This window comes from Haliotis cracherodii, unplaced genomic scaffold (genome assembly GCF_022045235.1).
Source record: "Haliotis cracherodii isolate W230 unplaced genomic scaffold, xgHalCrac1.p SCAF_13, whole genome shotgun sequence".
In the NCBI taxonomy this organism is placed as follows: Eukaryota; Metazoa; Mollusca; class Gastropoda; order Lepetellida; family Haliotidae; genus Haliotis; species Haliotis cracherodii.
The window spans coordinates 16732557-16749264 of record NW_027266268.1 but is presented as its reverse complement, the minus strand read 5'-3'; the positions used below and the strand labels follow the sequence as shown (position 1 = coordinate 16749264).

Here is a 16708-nt window from a genome sequence, read left to right as displayed (position 1 = left end):
GATGCAGGTCTCAGATATTTACCACTTCGGTGAAACCCACAAGCACGGGTATGGTGCTGACAAACCTAGAAACATAATCGGGGCGAACTGGGATTCGAACCCACTATCATAGGTTTCTGGCGTGCCAAAGGGACGCAACTCTGCACAGGGAATCATGGCGTTTTAGACGACTGGGTCACCCGTGCCCCCACCACCATTAGAAAACTTAACAGTGTAAAATGTCCTACAGTGAATATTGTGAGCAATTCTTGCTTTGATTATCTTATGGTACCAGTATTTATTCAGCATGTCATTTTTTACCGTGTTGGTACATCAAGCTGACACACCATGCTGAACATGAAATAGAGGCATTACACCAAACTCTCTCAATATGTAATTGCTGTTATTTCAGGCTTCTGAGCAGTGCACTGGAAGTGTTGGAGGGAGCATTTGCCGCTGGCAAACTTGAAGAAAAGGTGAGAAAATTGTCATATTTATTTTGACAATGTTTTACGTCATTCTTGCATATAAAATAACTAGTACACAATAACATATGCTTCAGCATTATATTTTCAACATTGTTGCTAGTCTATGTAAACAATTCTGGTGTGGAATCACTCAACAGGTTTTCATTATGACATTCAAAACTAGCAGTGATTTATGAATGTATCTAAACTTAGACATCAAACCAAGACTTAAGGAAAACAACACCTCCAGAGCATCTTTGTACATGTGGACACAAGATCTTGATCAGCAGATCATGTGATGATCAAAGGGATGTAACTCTTACCCCTGGCTCACTTTGATTAATGAAGGGAACAGGATACAAATGAACAACATGAAGTTGATGAATTTAAAACTTGTTCAAGAGTATTTGTATTTAAATTTCATTGAATTTATTAGATAAATTACGAAGAAGAAAACATATTACTTAGTTTCACACTTGGTGTTGTCCCCAAAAATGTAGCTGTTTTGAGGATGAAACTATGTACATCATAACAATTAAGTTTACAGATGTATGTTTTGAATGACTTGACTCAAACTTGCTGGCACTGCTAATTGACCTGAACTAGTCCCCTTGCAATATGCACTGAGTGTCTGTGTTTGTGTTCAGGATCCACTGCGAGACAAAGCCCTGGATCTGTCCACCAGCCTGCTGACCCTCCCAACCCCACCCACAGTGCAGCAGCACACCAAGTCCCTCCTGGCCTCGCTGTTCGCTAACAAGGCCACCTACCACAACCACAAGGTAAGACTTCCCTCCTGGCCTCGCTGTTTGCTAACAAGGCCACCTACCACAACCACAAGGTAAGATGTCCCTCCTGGCCTCGCTGTTCGCTAACAAGGCCACCTACCACAACCACAAGGTAAGATGTCCTCCTGGCCTCGCTGTTCGCTAACAAGGCCACCTACCACAACCACAAGGTAAGATGTCCTCCTGGCCTCGCTGTTTGCTAACAAGGCCACCTACCACAACCACAAGGTAAGGTGTCCTCCTGGCCTCGCTGTTTGCTAACAAGGCCACCTACCACAACCACAAGGTAAGATGTCCTCCTGGCCTCGCTGTTTGCTAACAAGGCCACCTACAACAACCACAAGGTAAGATGTCCTCCTGGCCTCGCTGTTTGCTAACAAGGCCACCTACAACAACCACAAGGTAAGATGTCCTTGGTAGGTAGGTTGCATTAAACCTGATCCACTCACTCACTCCATTATTGTGTTCCAGGATCAAGCGCAGCTGGTCCACGTGATGAAGAGCCTATCGAAGGAGAGCTCTGAAATGGATGTGGAGGCCTTCCAGAGACTGGTGGTGACGGCACGCTCGGTCGCTGTCTCACGGCCCGCCAACCTGCTCAAGTTCGCGGAGAAGGGAGGAGACATGAAGGAAGAGAGTGAGACATTCACTAATCATCTAACATTCCACGTTGGGCCCCACGTTGTGTTCCTTAATAGATATCTTTCATTAATATTTACTTGCTTCAAAGATTGTCAAACCGCCGTCATATAGCTGGAATATTGCTGAGCGTGGCGTAAAACAACGAACAAACAAACCAACCAACCAAGTCAAGACATTATTACAAAAAGAGTATCGATCTACATAAGTGGGATACATAGTTTGTGTGTTATTTTGGTAATCTTGAGTTACTAAGTTGATAAGCACATTAAAAATGAACTAGCATACCCACACCATTGACTTGGTTGATGGTATCAACATACCCCAATGATGTGGATTGTTGTTCACAATATCAATCCCTGGATTGTCTGGTCCGGACTCGAATATCTACAGGCCGCCATCATATAGCTGGAATATTGCTGAATGTAGTGTTAAACAACAAACAAACAAAGATTAATGACAACCCCAACAGGACTCCCATCATAGTCAGGGCAGTAATGTCACAATGTCTCTGGTGCAGCTATGGAGGTGCAGGACTTGGAGGAGGAGAAGGAGGAGGAGAAGACTGAGCCCAGTGCCCCCACATCCCTCAAATGCCACGAGCTGGAGCCAAAGGACTACTGCCACTTCACTACACAGCTGGTGGAGACGTTCTGGAAGCTGCACACGGCCAAACCCACAAACTCAATGCTGGCTCCAGTCTGTTTGCCAGGTGACTGACTCACTGTTGATACAGTTCACATTATGCTGTGAAAGTTATAAAAAAAAAGAACAGTATCATCATTTTCACAAAGAGTTCATTTATTACATGCCTTGTGAACAGTTTTGTTTCAGGGTGTTTTTGTTTTGACATAAGACCTTTGAATGTCAAGATTGTCCAGATTTCATCAGAACTAGCTAACCTTGTCGATGTGAAATTGAATTAGTTTTTTGCTTATTTTGGAATTAAGCTTCCGATGATTTTATTGAAAGGGCGTAACCTATCATTATGTATAGCCAAAATATTAAATGGGATTGTGATGATCCTGTGAACATTTTTAGAGTAAATATTTGGATAAGTGATGCTTCTCATTAAAAGGCTAGAATAGAATCGCTCCTTGCTTAGTCAATCTGGGGCGGTCGGGTAGCCTAGTGGTTAAAGCGTTCGCTCGTCACGCCGAAGACCTGGGTTCAATTCCCGACATGGGTACAATGTGTGAAGCCCATTTCTGGTGTCCCCCGCCGTGATATTGCTGGAATATTGCTAAAAGCGGCGTAAAACCAAACTCACTCACTCACTTAGTCAATCTTGCATAATCATCTTAACAAAAAAACTGTCTAGTGTTGACCAACAATGTTGTGTGTGTGTATCAGGACTGGCCCATGTGGACACAACTGTGGGCGCCGTAGTGGAGATCATCCATGCCTTCACTGTCTGTGACCAGGAGGCCGTCAACCTCGCCACCAAACACTACGTCCGACTGCTGCTGTCTGCTGTAAGTACTCATGGAGGGCGGAATGTTGGTTGTCCAATCCCCGGATTAATCAAACCAAAAGAATTTGAAAAATGGTACTTGTTGTTTCCTTGTCTGGCGCTTGGCAGTAAGGGTCTAAAAGAAGGACTTGCCAGTTCAGAGTCAGTTTCCTGTGTCTGAGAGGGCTAGCGCTATAAAGCCAGCTTTAGTGTGGACTGGTACCAACAGCCCCACACATGTGTATGCACGTCACTATGCAGTTGAAATACGGATTGACTGTATTTTTTTCGGTTCATTGAGTTATGAATCAAAATAAATACAAAGTCAATGCTTATGATTAAATTCAACAATGAAAATATGTTTTATCTACAGTAATTTAACCAAAAACAGTTGTATGTATCAAAGCAGAGAAAAATGACAAGATTGATAAATGTTCCGGGTGTAGGAATACGTACTGTGGCTTGACATGAATTAGGTGATTGTTTAATTTATGCACATAACTTGACACGCCTACAAAGTCAGTAGCCAATCAACGGAGAGTATGATAAAAAATATCTTCGGGAGAAGGCGGCTGTTTCAAATGACATGGTCAGTTACCGCCAGATTCCAACATTAGTTCCCTGAGAATGGGAAGACACAGTTGGAAACATGCTAGTTAGAAATGAAACCCGAAGACATGAAAGTTGTGGAACCGAGACGAGCGAGCCTGCACGTTTGCTGTTTCATTCCTCCTCTGCCTTCGGTCTCAAAGAGTTGATTGGACAATGAATATGCACAAATTTCGCTTAATATCCTGTGCATGACGATACACATGTGCATAAAAAGGGAATTCCCCGACATTCCGTAGTAATAAAAGTAGTCCGCCTCGGTGGGCGTGGCTTAATTGTTTACATTCATTGGGAAATGAATGCAATAACACATGACCAATTCAGCTAATCAGAATGCAGGAATTTTAATGAACACAACGAAATTTTGATTATGTAATATTGAACAGGATATTAAAGCCCATTCCAGGGTTAGAAACTAACAGTTTTTGTCCACTAGTCCTTACAATGATAACATATATCAAAACCCTTAAATTGGGCCAACTTCTACTAGTCCTTAGGATACCTTTACTATTGGGCAGTTTGGTAAGGACTACAGGACTAGTGCCAGTTTCTAACGCTGCCATTCACCTCACTCACTCCCTCTAATGAGATATGTTATGTAGTCAGTGTTTCCGAAGAGTTTTCAATAAGAACCAACAGTACCAGAAAATACAAAATATTAATAAATTCAGTTTGTGTTCCTGTCTCTCCCTTCAGGACCCTGTGGTGAGCTTCGCATGTCGCCAGGCCCTTATCCGAGCTCTGAGGCCGCCACACAGAAGGAGACGGGTGTTCATCCCGTCACCACCACGCTGCAGCTCCCCGGGTGAGTACACACGGCCACAGCACTCACTTCGGACATCTAGTGTCACAGAAGGAAATTTTGTAATTTCAATTGGTATCTGTCTGCAGGTATGGTCTAGGGCTTATGCATCAAAAATAGAACTTGCCATTGTCTGACATAGTGTGATAGGCACTCAATGCTGTTGTTAGTCATTTACCAGCTTGTGTTGTTGCCAATCAGCTGGTTGATTTGTTTTTCACTCCTATATTTCACCAATAAATGTCTACAATTATTTAAGCACGACATCTGTATTTATTGGACAAGAAATCTGCTAGAAACATTAAGGTGGCCAGAATCAATCTTTACTGGCTTTTGTCTCGATGGTAAGCTCAGTGGTTCCTTAGTAAACAGAAAAGAAAATTGTGCAACATTATGTTTGTGTTTTAACGCCACACTATTTGATGGCAGTCTGTAAATGATCGAGTCTGGAAGTGACAGTCCAGTGATTGACATCATGAGCATCGATCCGCGCAATTAGGATACGCTGATATGCATCAACAAAGTCAGCAAGCCTGAAATGTTGAAATGTTGAATTAGAGTGATGTGTTTTGGATGATGTCGCAGGTGGCCCTGGTGGTGATGATGACGATGATGATGACCCCAAGCCGGACAAGCCAGACACCCCTCCCCCATCGGGCCCCCAGATCTCCAACCATGTGGAACACCAAGACCAGGACCCCGAGGGAGATGACCAGTTCGATGTTGTGGTCAGTGATTACATGATACTATTTGATTAGGTTCACACCCCTACCTAAAAGCTCCCAGACCTCCAACCATTAATGACTGCCTCCATGGTTTAGTGGTAGAGCGTCCTCCCAGAGAGCGGAATATCCGGGGTTCAATCACCGGCTGCATCATACCCAAAGACGTTAAAAGATGGTACTTGTTGTTACCCTGTCTGGCGCTCGACATTAAGGGGCTAAACAAGGACTGGTCAGCTCGGAGTCAGTGTAGGGTGTCTGAGTAGGGTATTCATGTTAAACTGCGACATGGTATCTCAGTGGGATAGCACTATGAATCGGCATCAGTCCGCACTAGTACAAGCAGCCACACACACATACGTGCATGCACGTTGCTATATAAGTGCAATAATCTTCGACTTTAAACCCTATTTCACAATCAAACTAATAAAGATGTGTTATTCACAGGAAAACAACGAGCCGATGGTGTTGGAGCCAGGTGAGGGCAACGCCCAGGGCAATCATCTCTCAGGTCTGGAGGCCCTGTACGGGTTTGACCGAAACTTTGAGCTGCCCGCTGATGCTGACGATGAGGCAATGGTGGAACTGGCAATAGCCCTCAGTCTGCAAGAACAGGTGACATAATTACTTCTGTTACGTTTTGTTTGGGCCAAAATGAATTTAAATTATTTGATTTTCTCTTGCCTCACTAACAAACACACCTCATTGTCATAGTGTCTGTTACCTATGCAGAAATCACAATGTCTGTTCCCTTCTTTCTTCAATGGATGATTTTTCATATATGTTGTATGGAGTTCTTCCAAACATTCTGGTGGCACGGGTTGCCCAGTCGTCTAAGGCGCCGCGATTCGCGGTGCAGAGTTACACCAGAAAGCTATGATTGTGGGTTCGATATAACTGGAATACCGTTAAAAGCGGCGTTAAACCCAACTCACTCGCTCACTCCAAACATTCATGTCGACAGTTGATGTGACAACTGACACTTGTCTTGAAACAGTTTAAAAATTATAATAGAACAAATATTAAAAATATAATGCCTACTGCTTCACATTTCTTTTAAATTTGGATAAAAATCTAATTATTAATGTGTTTGACCTTGTTATTGTAAGATTCAAGGAGTGAGTGAGTTGGGTTTAACACCGCTTTTAACAGTATTACAGTTAAATCAGCTTAATGTGGGAAGAAGGCCTGGAGTGATGCAGGTCTATGACGTTTACCTCTTCGGTGAAACCCACGAGCACGGGTATGATGCTGACAAACCTAGAAACATAATTGGGGCGAACCGGGATTCGAACCCACCATCCCTAGGTTTCTGGCGTGCCCAAGGGATGCAACTCTGCACAGCAAATCGCACCCTAGACGACTGGGCCACATGTGCCCCCAAGATTCAAGGATGGTACATTATGCCTCTTTAGACATGAATGGACAAAATAATTGGTTTGTTAACTATAGCAGCAAACTTGAAAGAACCCTGGAACAGCCAATAGTCCTCGAGTCATCTCAAAAGGCTTGCAGGCCTAAAGTAACACTGACACATGAAAGCAGAATTCCCTTACTACGATTATCGCCAGTAGAACATCTTGATTGGATGAACCTCACAAAACAACCAATTTACTCGTGTTCTGTCATGAAAGCCTCAATGTCTTCAGGTAGTGTAGTTTGAGTGTTGTTCTGTTTCCAGGAAGGGGGAGCTGGTGGTCTGAGTCTACAGAGTCTTGGTCTGGCCAGGCAGGGACAGGTAAGAAGCAGGACTAGTTGGTTATCTCCCCTGTCACAAAGTGGACGGGAGATGTAGGATAGGGTGCTGTCCGTCCGTCGGTCCATCCATCATGTTTAGTTTCCTGAGGAGAAGTCAGAAACATGAGACATATCTTTACCAAACGTGGCAGGTAGATAGGTCTAGTGATGAACTGGTGACTTTTGATAGTTTGGGATTTTGGAAAAATCATTTTTCAAGTTTCCATCGCAACAACTTTGATTTAGACCGGATATGTCATATTGCCCTGGATATGAGTATTTCATGCTTGTTTCCTTGATCTCACCTTAAGACTTGGGGAACAGAACCTTGGGGTAAACAACGTCTTGGCAATATGGTGCGCCTTCTTATGGCAGGAGTTCTTTGTAATTGTTATTTATTCAGTGTTTTAGTTTTAGTTAGTCATTGTGAAAGTGATGAATTCTCGCATAGGCATGTCCAATGTATAATAATATGCTGAGTTGCATACCTTGTTTGTGCCAGGATCTGATTCCAAATTTGCCATGATCCCCGATTTATCTGCACGAAGCCCTTGCTTATGGGTTTCACCTACATGTAGTAATATTGTACACCGCACCTTAAAGTTGTACTCACTAATGAAGAAAAAGTGTTTCAGAAGAGACCTGGATGTTTCAAGTTTAACCATTTATTGGTCATTTCCTGTCCCCAGAGTGCGTCATCAATCGAGGAAGGTCCACTGTCGGACACAACAGCCTCAGCTCCTGGAAGTGATGACGAAGTCGGGAGTAACGCAGCCACTGAGGGGTCAACTCTTCGCACATCACCAGCAGAACAGCCTGGCAGTGCCGGGTCAGAGAGTGGGGGTAGTGCTGTCGACTCGATATCAGGTTAGAAGTAAATTTTTGCAGTAGTGAGGGGTCATAATTTGCCCTATCAGTAGCAGTTCTTGGTCAGAGTCTTGAAAGCATTGCAGACTTGCTTGTGATTGTCGCGATAATGAAGTCCGAAAAAGGATCAAAACACTATATCAGGTTAGACATGAATGTTGCAATATTGAGGGGGATTGGTTGGGAAAAGTGCAGTCACAGAGGGATCTACAGTTTCTGCTAGGGCTGCTAGTACTAATGTTGTTCCTCCGTTGTTGCAGTGAGTGGGCGGAGCAGTGCGTATGGCTATTAGTATTAATGTTGTTCTTCCGTTGTTGCAGTGAGTGGGTGGAGCAGTGCGTATGGCTACTAGTATTAATGTTGTTCCTCCGTTGTTGCAGTGAGTGGGCGGAGCAGTGCGTATGGCTGCTAGTATTAATGTTGTTCCTCCATTGTTGCAGTGAGTGGGCGGAGCAGTGCGTATGGCTGCTAGTATTAATGTTGTTCCTCCATTGTTGCAGTGAGTGGGTGGGGCAGTGCATTTGGCTACTAGTGTTAATGTTGTTCCTCCGTTGTTGCAGTGAGTGGGCGGAGCAGTGCGTATGGCCCCTAGTGTTAATGTTGTTCCTCCGTTGTTGCAGTGAGTGGGTGGGGCAGTGCATTTGGCTACTAGTATTAATGTTGTTCCTCCGTTGTTGCAGTGAGTGGGCGGAGCAGTGCGTATGGCTACACTAGTATTAATGTTGTTCCTCCATTGTTGCAGTGAGTGGGTGGGGCAGTGCATTTGGCTACTAGTATTAATGTTGTTCCTCCGTTGTTGCAGTGAGTGGGCGGAGCAGTGCGTATGGCTGCTAGTATTAATGTTGTTCCTCCATTGTTGCAGTGAGTGGGCGGAGCAGTGCATTTGGCTACTAGTATTAATGTTGTTCCTCCGTTGTTGCAGTGAGTGGGCGGAGCAGTGCGTATGGCTACACTAGTATTAATGTTGTTCCTCCGTTGTTGCAGTGAGTGGGTGGAGCAGTGCATATGGCTACTAGTATTAATGTTGTTCCACCGTTGTTGCAGTGAGTGGGCGGAGCAGTGCATTTGGCTACTAGTATTAATGTTGTTCCTCCGTTGTTGCAGTGAGTGGGCGGAGCAGTGCATATGGCTACTAGTTTTAATGTTGTTCCTCCGTTGTTGCAGTGAGTGGGCGGAGCAGTGCGTTTGGCTACTAGTATTAATGTTGTTCCTCCGTTGTTGCAGTGAGTGGGTGGAGCAGTGCATATGGCTGCTAATATTAATGTTGTTCCTCCATTGTTGCAGTGAGTGGGCGGAGCAGTGCGTATGGCTGCTAGTATTAATGTTGTTCCTCCATTGTTGCAGTGAGTGGGCGGAGCAGTGCGTATGGCTGCTAGTATTAATGTTGTTCCTCCATTGTTGCAGTGAGTGGGCGGAGCAGTGCGTTTGGCTACTAGTATTAATGTTGTTCCTCCGTTGTTGCAGTGAGTGGGCGGAGCAGTGCGTATGGCTATTAGTATTAATGTTGTTCCTCCATTGTTGCAGTGAGTGGGTGGAGCAGTGCATATGGCTACTAGTATTAAAGTTTCTCTGTTGTTGCAGTGAGTGGGCGGAGCAGTGCGTATGGTTGCTAGTATTAATGTTGTTCCTCCATTGTTGCAGTGAGTGGGCGGAGCAGTGCGTATGGCTGCTAGTATTAATGTTGTTCCTCCATTGTTGCAGTGAGTGGGCGGAGCAGTGCGTTTGGCTACTAGTATTAATGTTGTTCCTCCATTGTTGCAGTGAGTGGGCGGAGCAGTGCGTTTGGCTACTAGTATTAATGTTGTTCCTCCGTTGTTGCAGTGAGTGGGCGGAGCAGTGCGTATGGCTACTAGTATTAATGTTGTTCTTCTGTTGTTGCAGTGAATGGGCGGAGCAGTGCGTATGGCTACTAGTATTAATGTTGTTCCTCCATTGTTGCAGTGAGTGGGCGGAGCAGTGCGTATGGCTACTAGTATTAATGTTGTTCCTCCGTTGTTGCAGTGAGTGGGTGGAGCAGTGCGTATGGCTACTAGTATTAATGTTGTTCCTCCGTTGTTGCAGTGAGTGGGCGGAGCAGTGCGTATGGCTACTAGTATTAATGTTGTTCTTCTGTTGTTGCAGTGAATGGGCGGAGCAGTGCGTATGGCTGCTAGTATTAATGTTGTTCCTCCGTTGTTGCAGTGAATGGGCGGAGCAGTGCGTATGGCTACTAGTATTAATGTTGTTCCTCCATTGTTGCAGTGAGTGGGCGGAGCAGTGCGTATGCCTGCAAGTATTAATGTTGTTCCTCCATTGTTGCAGTGAGTGGGCGGAGCAGTGCGTATGGCTACTCGGTTCCTGAAGGAGGGGCCACAGCCCGCAGTGAGACCAGCAGTGTTGGAGGAGGGCCCTCAGGATCCATGCACCATGAAGTGGACGTCATGGAGACGGATGCGGAATATGATGCAAGCTGCAGGTCAGCAGGAGTGCTGGCTGTGCTGCACGTTTTTTCACACTCAATTGTAGACTGTGTTTTTTAAACAGAAGCCATTGATGAATAGCTGCGGTACATATGGGGAATATGTGCTTTAACAAACAAATTCCAAACTGTGACATCTTTTGTTCCTCATTTGTTTACATGCTGGTGCACAACTATTCCGATAGATGTTTTATGACACAGGCCACTATGTCACTTTTATAGTGTGTCCCCAGACTGTAGAGAGTCATATAGGAGAAACTCCTACAGTATCTTATTACCTAGGACCGGTGAAGATCCGGGGTAGAATAGGTCTTCAGCAACCCATGACCGACTATGCTTCTTGTAAGATGCGACCAACAGGATCGGGTGGTCAGACTCGCTGACTTGCTTGATGCGTATCGTATCCCAATGTGTGGATCAATGTTCATGATGTCTATCACTGGATTGTCTGGTCCTGAGTCAGTTATTAACAGGCAGCCGTCTCATCGCTGGAATATTGCTGAGTGAGGCATTAAACAACAAACAAACAAACAAAATCTTGTTACCTAGGTGGTGAGACAAGTGGTGAGATATTAAATCCGTAAGATAGATGTCCATTTTTTTTAAAAAACATTGTATCTAGTTGGAATGAGTAGTCGCCTTCAATGTATCTCCTCCATTTGTTTGTGTGTGTGTGTGACCCGTGAAGATCCAGGGTAGAATAGGTCTTCAGCAACCCATACTTGCCGTAAAAGGCGACTATGCTTGTCGTAAAAGGCGACTAATGGGATCGGGTGGTCAGGCTCGCTGACTTGGTTGATGCATGTCATCGATTCCAATTGCGTGGATCGATGTTCATGATGTAAATCACTGGATTGTCTGGTCCAGACTCGATTATTTACAGACTGCTGTCATATATCTGGAATATTGCTGAGTGCGGCGTCAAACAACAAACCAAAAATAATGTTTGTGTGTGTTGTCAGGCTCCACAGCCTGAGACTGCAGCTGTTGGAGAGACTCCTGCAGTATTTGCCCGAGATCAGAGACGTGGGAGGAGTTCGGGCCATTCCTTTCATGCAGGTACGTGAAGCCTTTGAATGAAAGTCATGCTTGCTAATGAGAACTCATGTGAATATTTTTTTTCAGCCAAGTCTGTAAATAAATAGATCAAGAAGCATTAATATGATTGCACAAAATCAAGCATGTTTGATAGTCTAAATTACAACCACTTCTGCTGATGATAATCCGTTAGAAGTACGGATTAGAATAGGTCTCAAGCAAACAAGGTAGATTCGATGTTCAGACTTGGTGACTTGTCATAATTCACCGAGGATGTTGATCATAATATAGTCAGACGGCCTCCGTGGTCTAATGGTAGAGCGTACGCCCGGAGAGCGGAAGGTCCGGGATTCGATCCCCGGCCGCGTCATACCAAAACAGACTTTAAAAGATGGTACTAGTTGTTACCCTGTCTGGCGTTCGGCATTAAGGGGCTAAAACAAGGACTAGTCGGCTCGGAGTCAGTATACTGTGTCTGAGTGACATGGTATCTCAGTGAGCTAGCACTATAAATCGGCATCAGTCCGGACTAGTACAAGCAGCCACACACACATACACTTGCATGCACGTCACTATATAAGTGCACTAACCTTGAACGCGACGTTAAACCCCATTTCACCTCACCTCACCTCACCTCACCTCACCTCACCTCACCTCACCTCACCTCATTATATAGTCACCTATTTGTCTTGTCTAGACACATTTTTTTAGTGACAGACTACTGCCATAGGGCTTGAATATTGCTGAGTGAGGAGTTCAACAACAAACTGGAAAAGCCTAAAAGTGACACATCGGTATACAATGTGACATATTGTGTTGTCAGGTTTTGCTGATGCTGACCTCTGACTTGGACAATGAGGAGGATAAGGACAGAGCAGCCCTGGACAACCTGCTGACCATCATCCTGAAGGAACTGGACCTCTCTGGACAGGCAAGTCGCAATGGACTGTGATTCAGTTTACTGTCTGTCATTTGCATGGCAGTGTTTGAAGTTCAGCCTTGTGGTCTTGGGTATTACAATTCAGTGCAGAGTTGCATCCCTTGAGCAGTTCCAGGATTTGCTGATAATGGATTTGAATCCCAGATTCGCACTGATGATGATCCTTACTCATGCCGTGACTGAAATATTATTCAAAGCAACATTAAGCCAACATTAAGCATATCTTGTGGTCAAAGGCATTGCAGTTCAGTGCAGAGTTGCATCCCTTGAGCAGTTCCAGGATTTGCTGATCATTGATTTGAATCCCAGATTCGCACTGATTATGATCCTTACTCATGCCGTGACTGAAATATTATTCAAAGCAACATTAAGCCTAACTCAGTCAGTCATATACTGATCACACCTGTTAAATCTACACATGGAGACATCATTCTTTATACTTTATGACTTCAGGGCCTGGAGAACATTGAGACACGGACTCGGCAGTTCGAGGTGAAGCTGATTCTGCTGAGGCTGCTCAGTGTCCTGCTGTCTAGAACCAGAGCAGGCACTAAACCATCCAGCGAGGTGAGTCAGGTGTTAGACATTAGGGTGCCGTTGTACAAAGCAGTCTTAGCACAAGGTGATCACTTAATATAGACTTACAACATTTGTAGCGCTAAAGTTATTTTGTACTATGACACCCTGGTGAGTTTAGGTGAAGTGCAGTTTAGGCTGCTCAGCGTCCTGCTGTCTAGAACCAGAGCAGGCACAAAACCGTCCAGCGAGGTGAGTCAGGTGTTAGACATCGGGTACATCAGGTGTTAGACATCGGGTGAGTTAAGTGCCCAGCGTCCTGCTGTCCAGAACCAGAGCAGGCACTAAACCATCCAGTGAGGTGAGTCAGGTGTTAGACATCTGGTGAGTCAGGTGTTAGACATCGGGTGAGTTAAGTGCCCAGCCTCCTGCTGTCTAGAACCAGAGCAGGCACTAAACCATCCAGCGAGGTGAGTCAGGTGTTAGACATCGGGTGAGTCAGGTGTTAGACATAGGGTGAGTTTAGTGCACAGCGTCCTGCTGTCTGGAACCAGAAGAGGCCTTAAACCATTCAGCGTTGAGAGTCGGGTGTTAGACATCGGGCATAATGTAATGACATTTGATTTAACTAGTTTTGTTTGATTTGTTTTTTACCATTATCTTAAGAAAATTGTCACATCACATTTTGTTTAGTTATTTTGATTTCAGTGTAAGTTTTTAGTATTTAAGCACAAAATATTTTATTATCAGTGCCAACAATAAGTTTTGTTCAATGGCTGTCTGTGTTTTAAACTGTTGGCTACATATCCAAGTGGGGTTGAATAGGTCTTCAGCAATTTATGCTTGCTGTAAACGGCAATTATGCTTGTCGTAAGAGGCGGTGATCAGGCTCGCTGACTTGGTAGATGCATGTCATCGTATTCCAATAGTGTGGATTGATGCTCATGATGTCAATCACTGGATTGTCTTGTCCAGACTCCATTATTTTCCAACCACCGTCATATAGCTGGAATATGTCTGAGTGTGGTGTTAAGCAAAAAACAAACAACAAATCCCGGTGAGTGTTGTGGCACTATTTTAATATCATTTGATAGCTACTCTGTACTTGTCTACAGCTTCTATAGTGTTGACACTTTTCTGTGACAGTGCCTGTCCTTTGTGAGCAACAGCACAGCGACGTCCCTGCTGTCCAGTGATGCCATAGAGTACTGTATGCAGGTTCTGCGCAACCTCCTGCCCTACTGGAAGAACTACTCCACGCCAGAGGTACACTGACACACCCTGTAGGATTCTTGGGTAGAGTGTAGGTCCCCAAACCCAATTCATGTAATTGACTGGGGCAATGCAATGTCCGACCCTGGCTAGTTGTGACATTATACCCAAATGATTGTTCATACTATCGACCACTACTTCGTGTGTTCAGGGTGTAATTATTTAGCTGTAATATTGATGACTACAGCCTCAAACAAAATTATTCACTCAGTCACTGTTTTTCATACCTTAACTGCCCCAAACCTTTGTGAAATATCTGTCTGGTAAATGATTTCAGGAGAGTAGCATTCTATTCCCAAGTGTTTATTTTAAAAAAAAAGGGCTGCTAGAAATGAAACTTAGCTGCATGGACCATCTTCTGGTCCGACCTTCACATTATGATCTGACCTTCACCTTATTATCAGACCTTCACCTTATGATCAGACCTTCACCTTATGATCATATGTTACTGTTTGTTGCAGGAGGAGGGTAACTCTACCCCCGGTCAGCTGTTGAAGCCACACCCCAACTGCCCACCCCCCGACATGTCCCCCTTCTTTCTCCGCCAGTATGTTAAGGGTCATGCTAATGACGTGTTTGAGGACTACCCTCAGTTGCTGACAGAGATGGTGCTCCGGCTGCCCTACCAGGTGAGAGAAGACACAGTCACAATCTTCATCTTCCTTCAATCACAACTTCCATGAATTATCATAGACTTACAACAGTTGTGGTGTTATGATCGTTTTGTGGAGCAGAGCTCTCATGTTTTTTAACTCTTTATTGACATAGGGGGCACGGGTGGCCCAGTCGTCTAAGGCGCCGCGATTCACTGTGCAGAGTTGCATCCCTTGGGCGCACAAGAAACCTATGATTGTGGGTTCGAATCCCGGTTCGCCCCGATTATGTTTCTAGGTTTGTCAGCACCATACCCGTGCTCGTGGGTTTCACCGAAGTGGTAAATGTCTGAGACCGGCATCACTTCGGGCTTTCCTCCCACATTAAGCTGACACGCCGCGATATAACTGGAATACTGTTAAAAGCGGCGTTAAACCCATCTCACTCACTCACTTTATTGACATACAGATAAACTGGTTGTGATATTGCTCCATAAAACAATATTCGCTCACCTCAAATTTGCTGACATAATGTTTTTGGTTATGTTTATGTGCATTTTCTTAGTTTTACAAGCTCATCTTGAAGCTGCAATAAACTAACTACTTGAGCTCCAATTTCAAATTCTCTTTCCTCATGTAAGACCAATGACATCTGACGTTACATTCATGCTGATGTATACACCCCTCCTACTTGCAGCTGAAGAAAGTTGCGGATGCTGTACATAATGTGCCCAGTGCCTCCTTCGAGCCTCACTGGCACTCAGTGCTGTCAGAGGTGAGTACAACGTCACTTAGGTCTTAGATCTTCAGCTGACATTAGTCCTATGTTAGCAGGTACAAACAGGTTTGGGAAAGTTTTGAATTTTGAATTCTTTCTTGAAGAGTCTTTGCATTTAGATTCTGCTCTGAAAAGCCATGAAAACTGATAAAGGGCCTTGAAAGAGCATGATTTGTCCAAACCAATTAATGTCTTTATTAAATTACATGAAAATAGATAAACTGCATGAAGAAAAACTGTTGAGATCAAACACTTTCATTATACAACTGTCATATCAAAACCATTTTATTTCTTTTCTCTTTGTTTTTTTTTTATTTAAAGCTGAAAATTTTTAAACAAATAGCCATGACATACAAAACAAATTTAGTCGTATCAAAACTTGATGTATCAGTGAATCATCCAACCTCTGATTTTAAGTCTGATAGCATTATGCCATGGACTGTTTCAGTATCTGATGACACAACAGACGCCATTTGTGAAGAGACAAGTGAGAAAGGTAAGCTGACATTTTAATAACATGCAGAGGTATTTGTAGCATAAAGGTATTGTATTTATTTAGACAGGATATAGACCATCTAGGGCCCCTACTTTTCCAGACAAGGGAAACAGGAGGCTTTGGGTACTGACAATGTGTTCATTTCTTAGTTTACAAGGTTTTTTTGTAGGTAGGAACAAAAATTATTTTGAAAGTCCTCAAAAAGTTATCTGAACATGCAGCGTTAGAAATTGGCACTAGTCCTGTAGTCCTTATCAAACTGCCCAATAGTAAAGGTACCCTTAGGACTAGTAGAAATTGGCCCATTTTAAGGGTTTTGCTATATGTTATCATTATAAGGACTAGTGGACAAAAACTGTTAGTTTCTAACCCTGACATGTTGCCATGTTTGTTCAGGCTGTTCATCAGCCTTGCATTTTATCATACTACAGTAAACTATGTTTATACCGAACACGCTTATAATGAACTGATGGATATAACATACTGTTGTTGTTTTTTGTCGTGGACATTTGCTGTTTATATCCTGTATATATGCTTATAATGAACTACGGTTA

The 16708-nt window shown here is 43.9% G+C and overlaps 1 protein-coding gene across 1 annotated transcript in view; it reads left to right on the top strand.

Moving 5' to 3' along the window:
- LOC139459674 (E3 ubiquitin-protein ligase UBR4-like) overlaps positions 1-16708 on the top strand; it is a 159208-nt gene that overhangs the window by 78397 nt on the left and 64103 nt on the right. The window contains exons 55-72 of the mRNA XM_071241293.1: positions 392-455; positions 1094-1228; positions 1706-1871; positions 2394-2585; positions 3227-3348; positions 4632-4740; positions 5323-5465; positions 5907-6074; positions 7141-7197; positions 7886-8063; positions 10365-10518; positions 11484-11580; positions 12383-12490; positions 12953-13066; positions 14162-14281; positions 14749-14916; positions 15578-15655; positions 16107-16154. Of these exons, the coding sequence (XP_071097394.1) occupies positions 392-455; positions 1094-1228; positions 1706-1871; positions 2394-2585; positions 3227-3348; positions 4632-4740; positions 5323-5465; positions 5907-6074; positions 7141-7197; positions 7886-8063; positions 10365-10518; positions 11484-11580; positions 12383-12490; positions 12953-13066; positions 14162-14281; positions 14749-14916; positions 15578-15655; positions 16107-16154 (2221 nt within the window). The remainder of the gene's footprint in view (positions 1-391; positions 456-1093; positions 1229-1705; positions 1872-2393; positions 2586-3226; positions 3349-4631; positions 4741-5322; positions 5466-5906; positions 6075-7140; positions 7198-7885; positions 8064-10364; positions 10519-11483; positions 11581-12382; positions 12491-12952; positions 13067-14161; positions 14282-14748; positions 14917-15577; positions 15656-16106; positions 16155-16708) is intronic.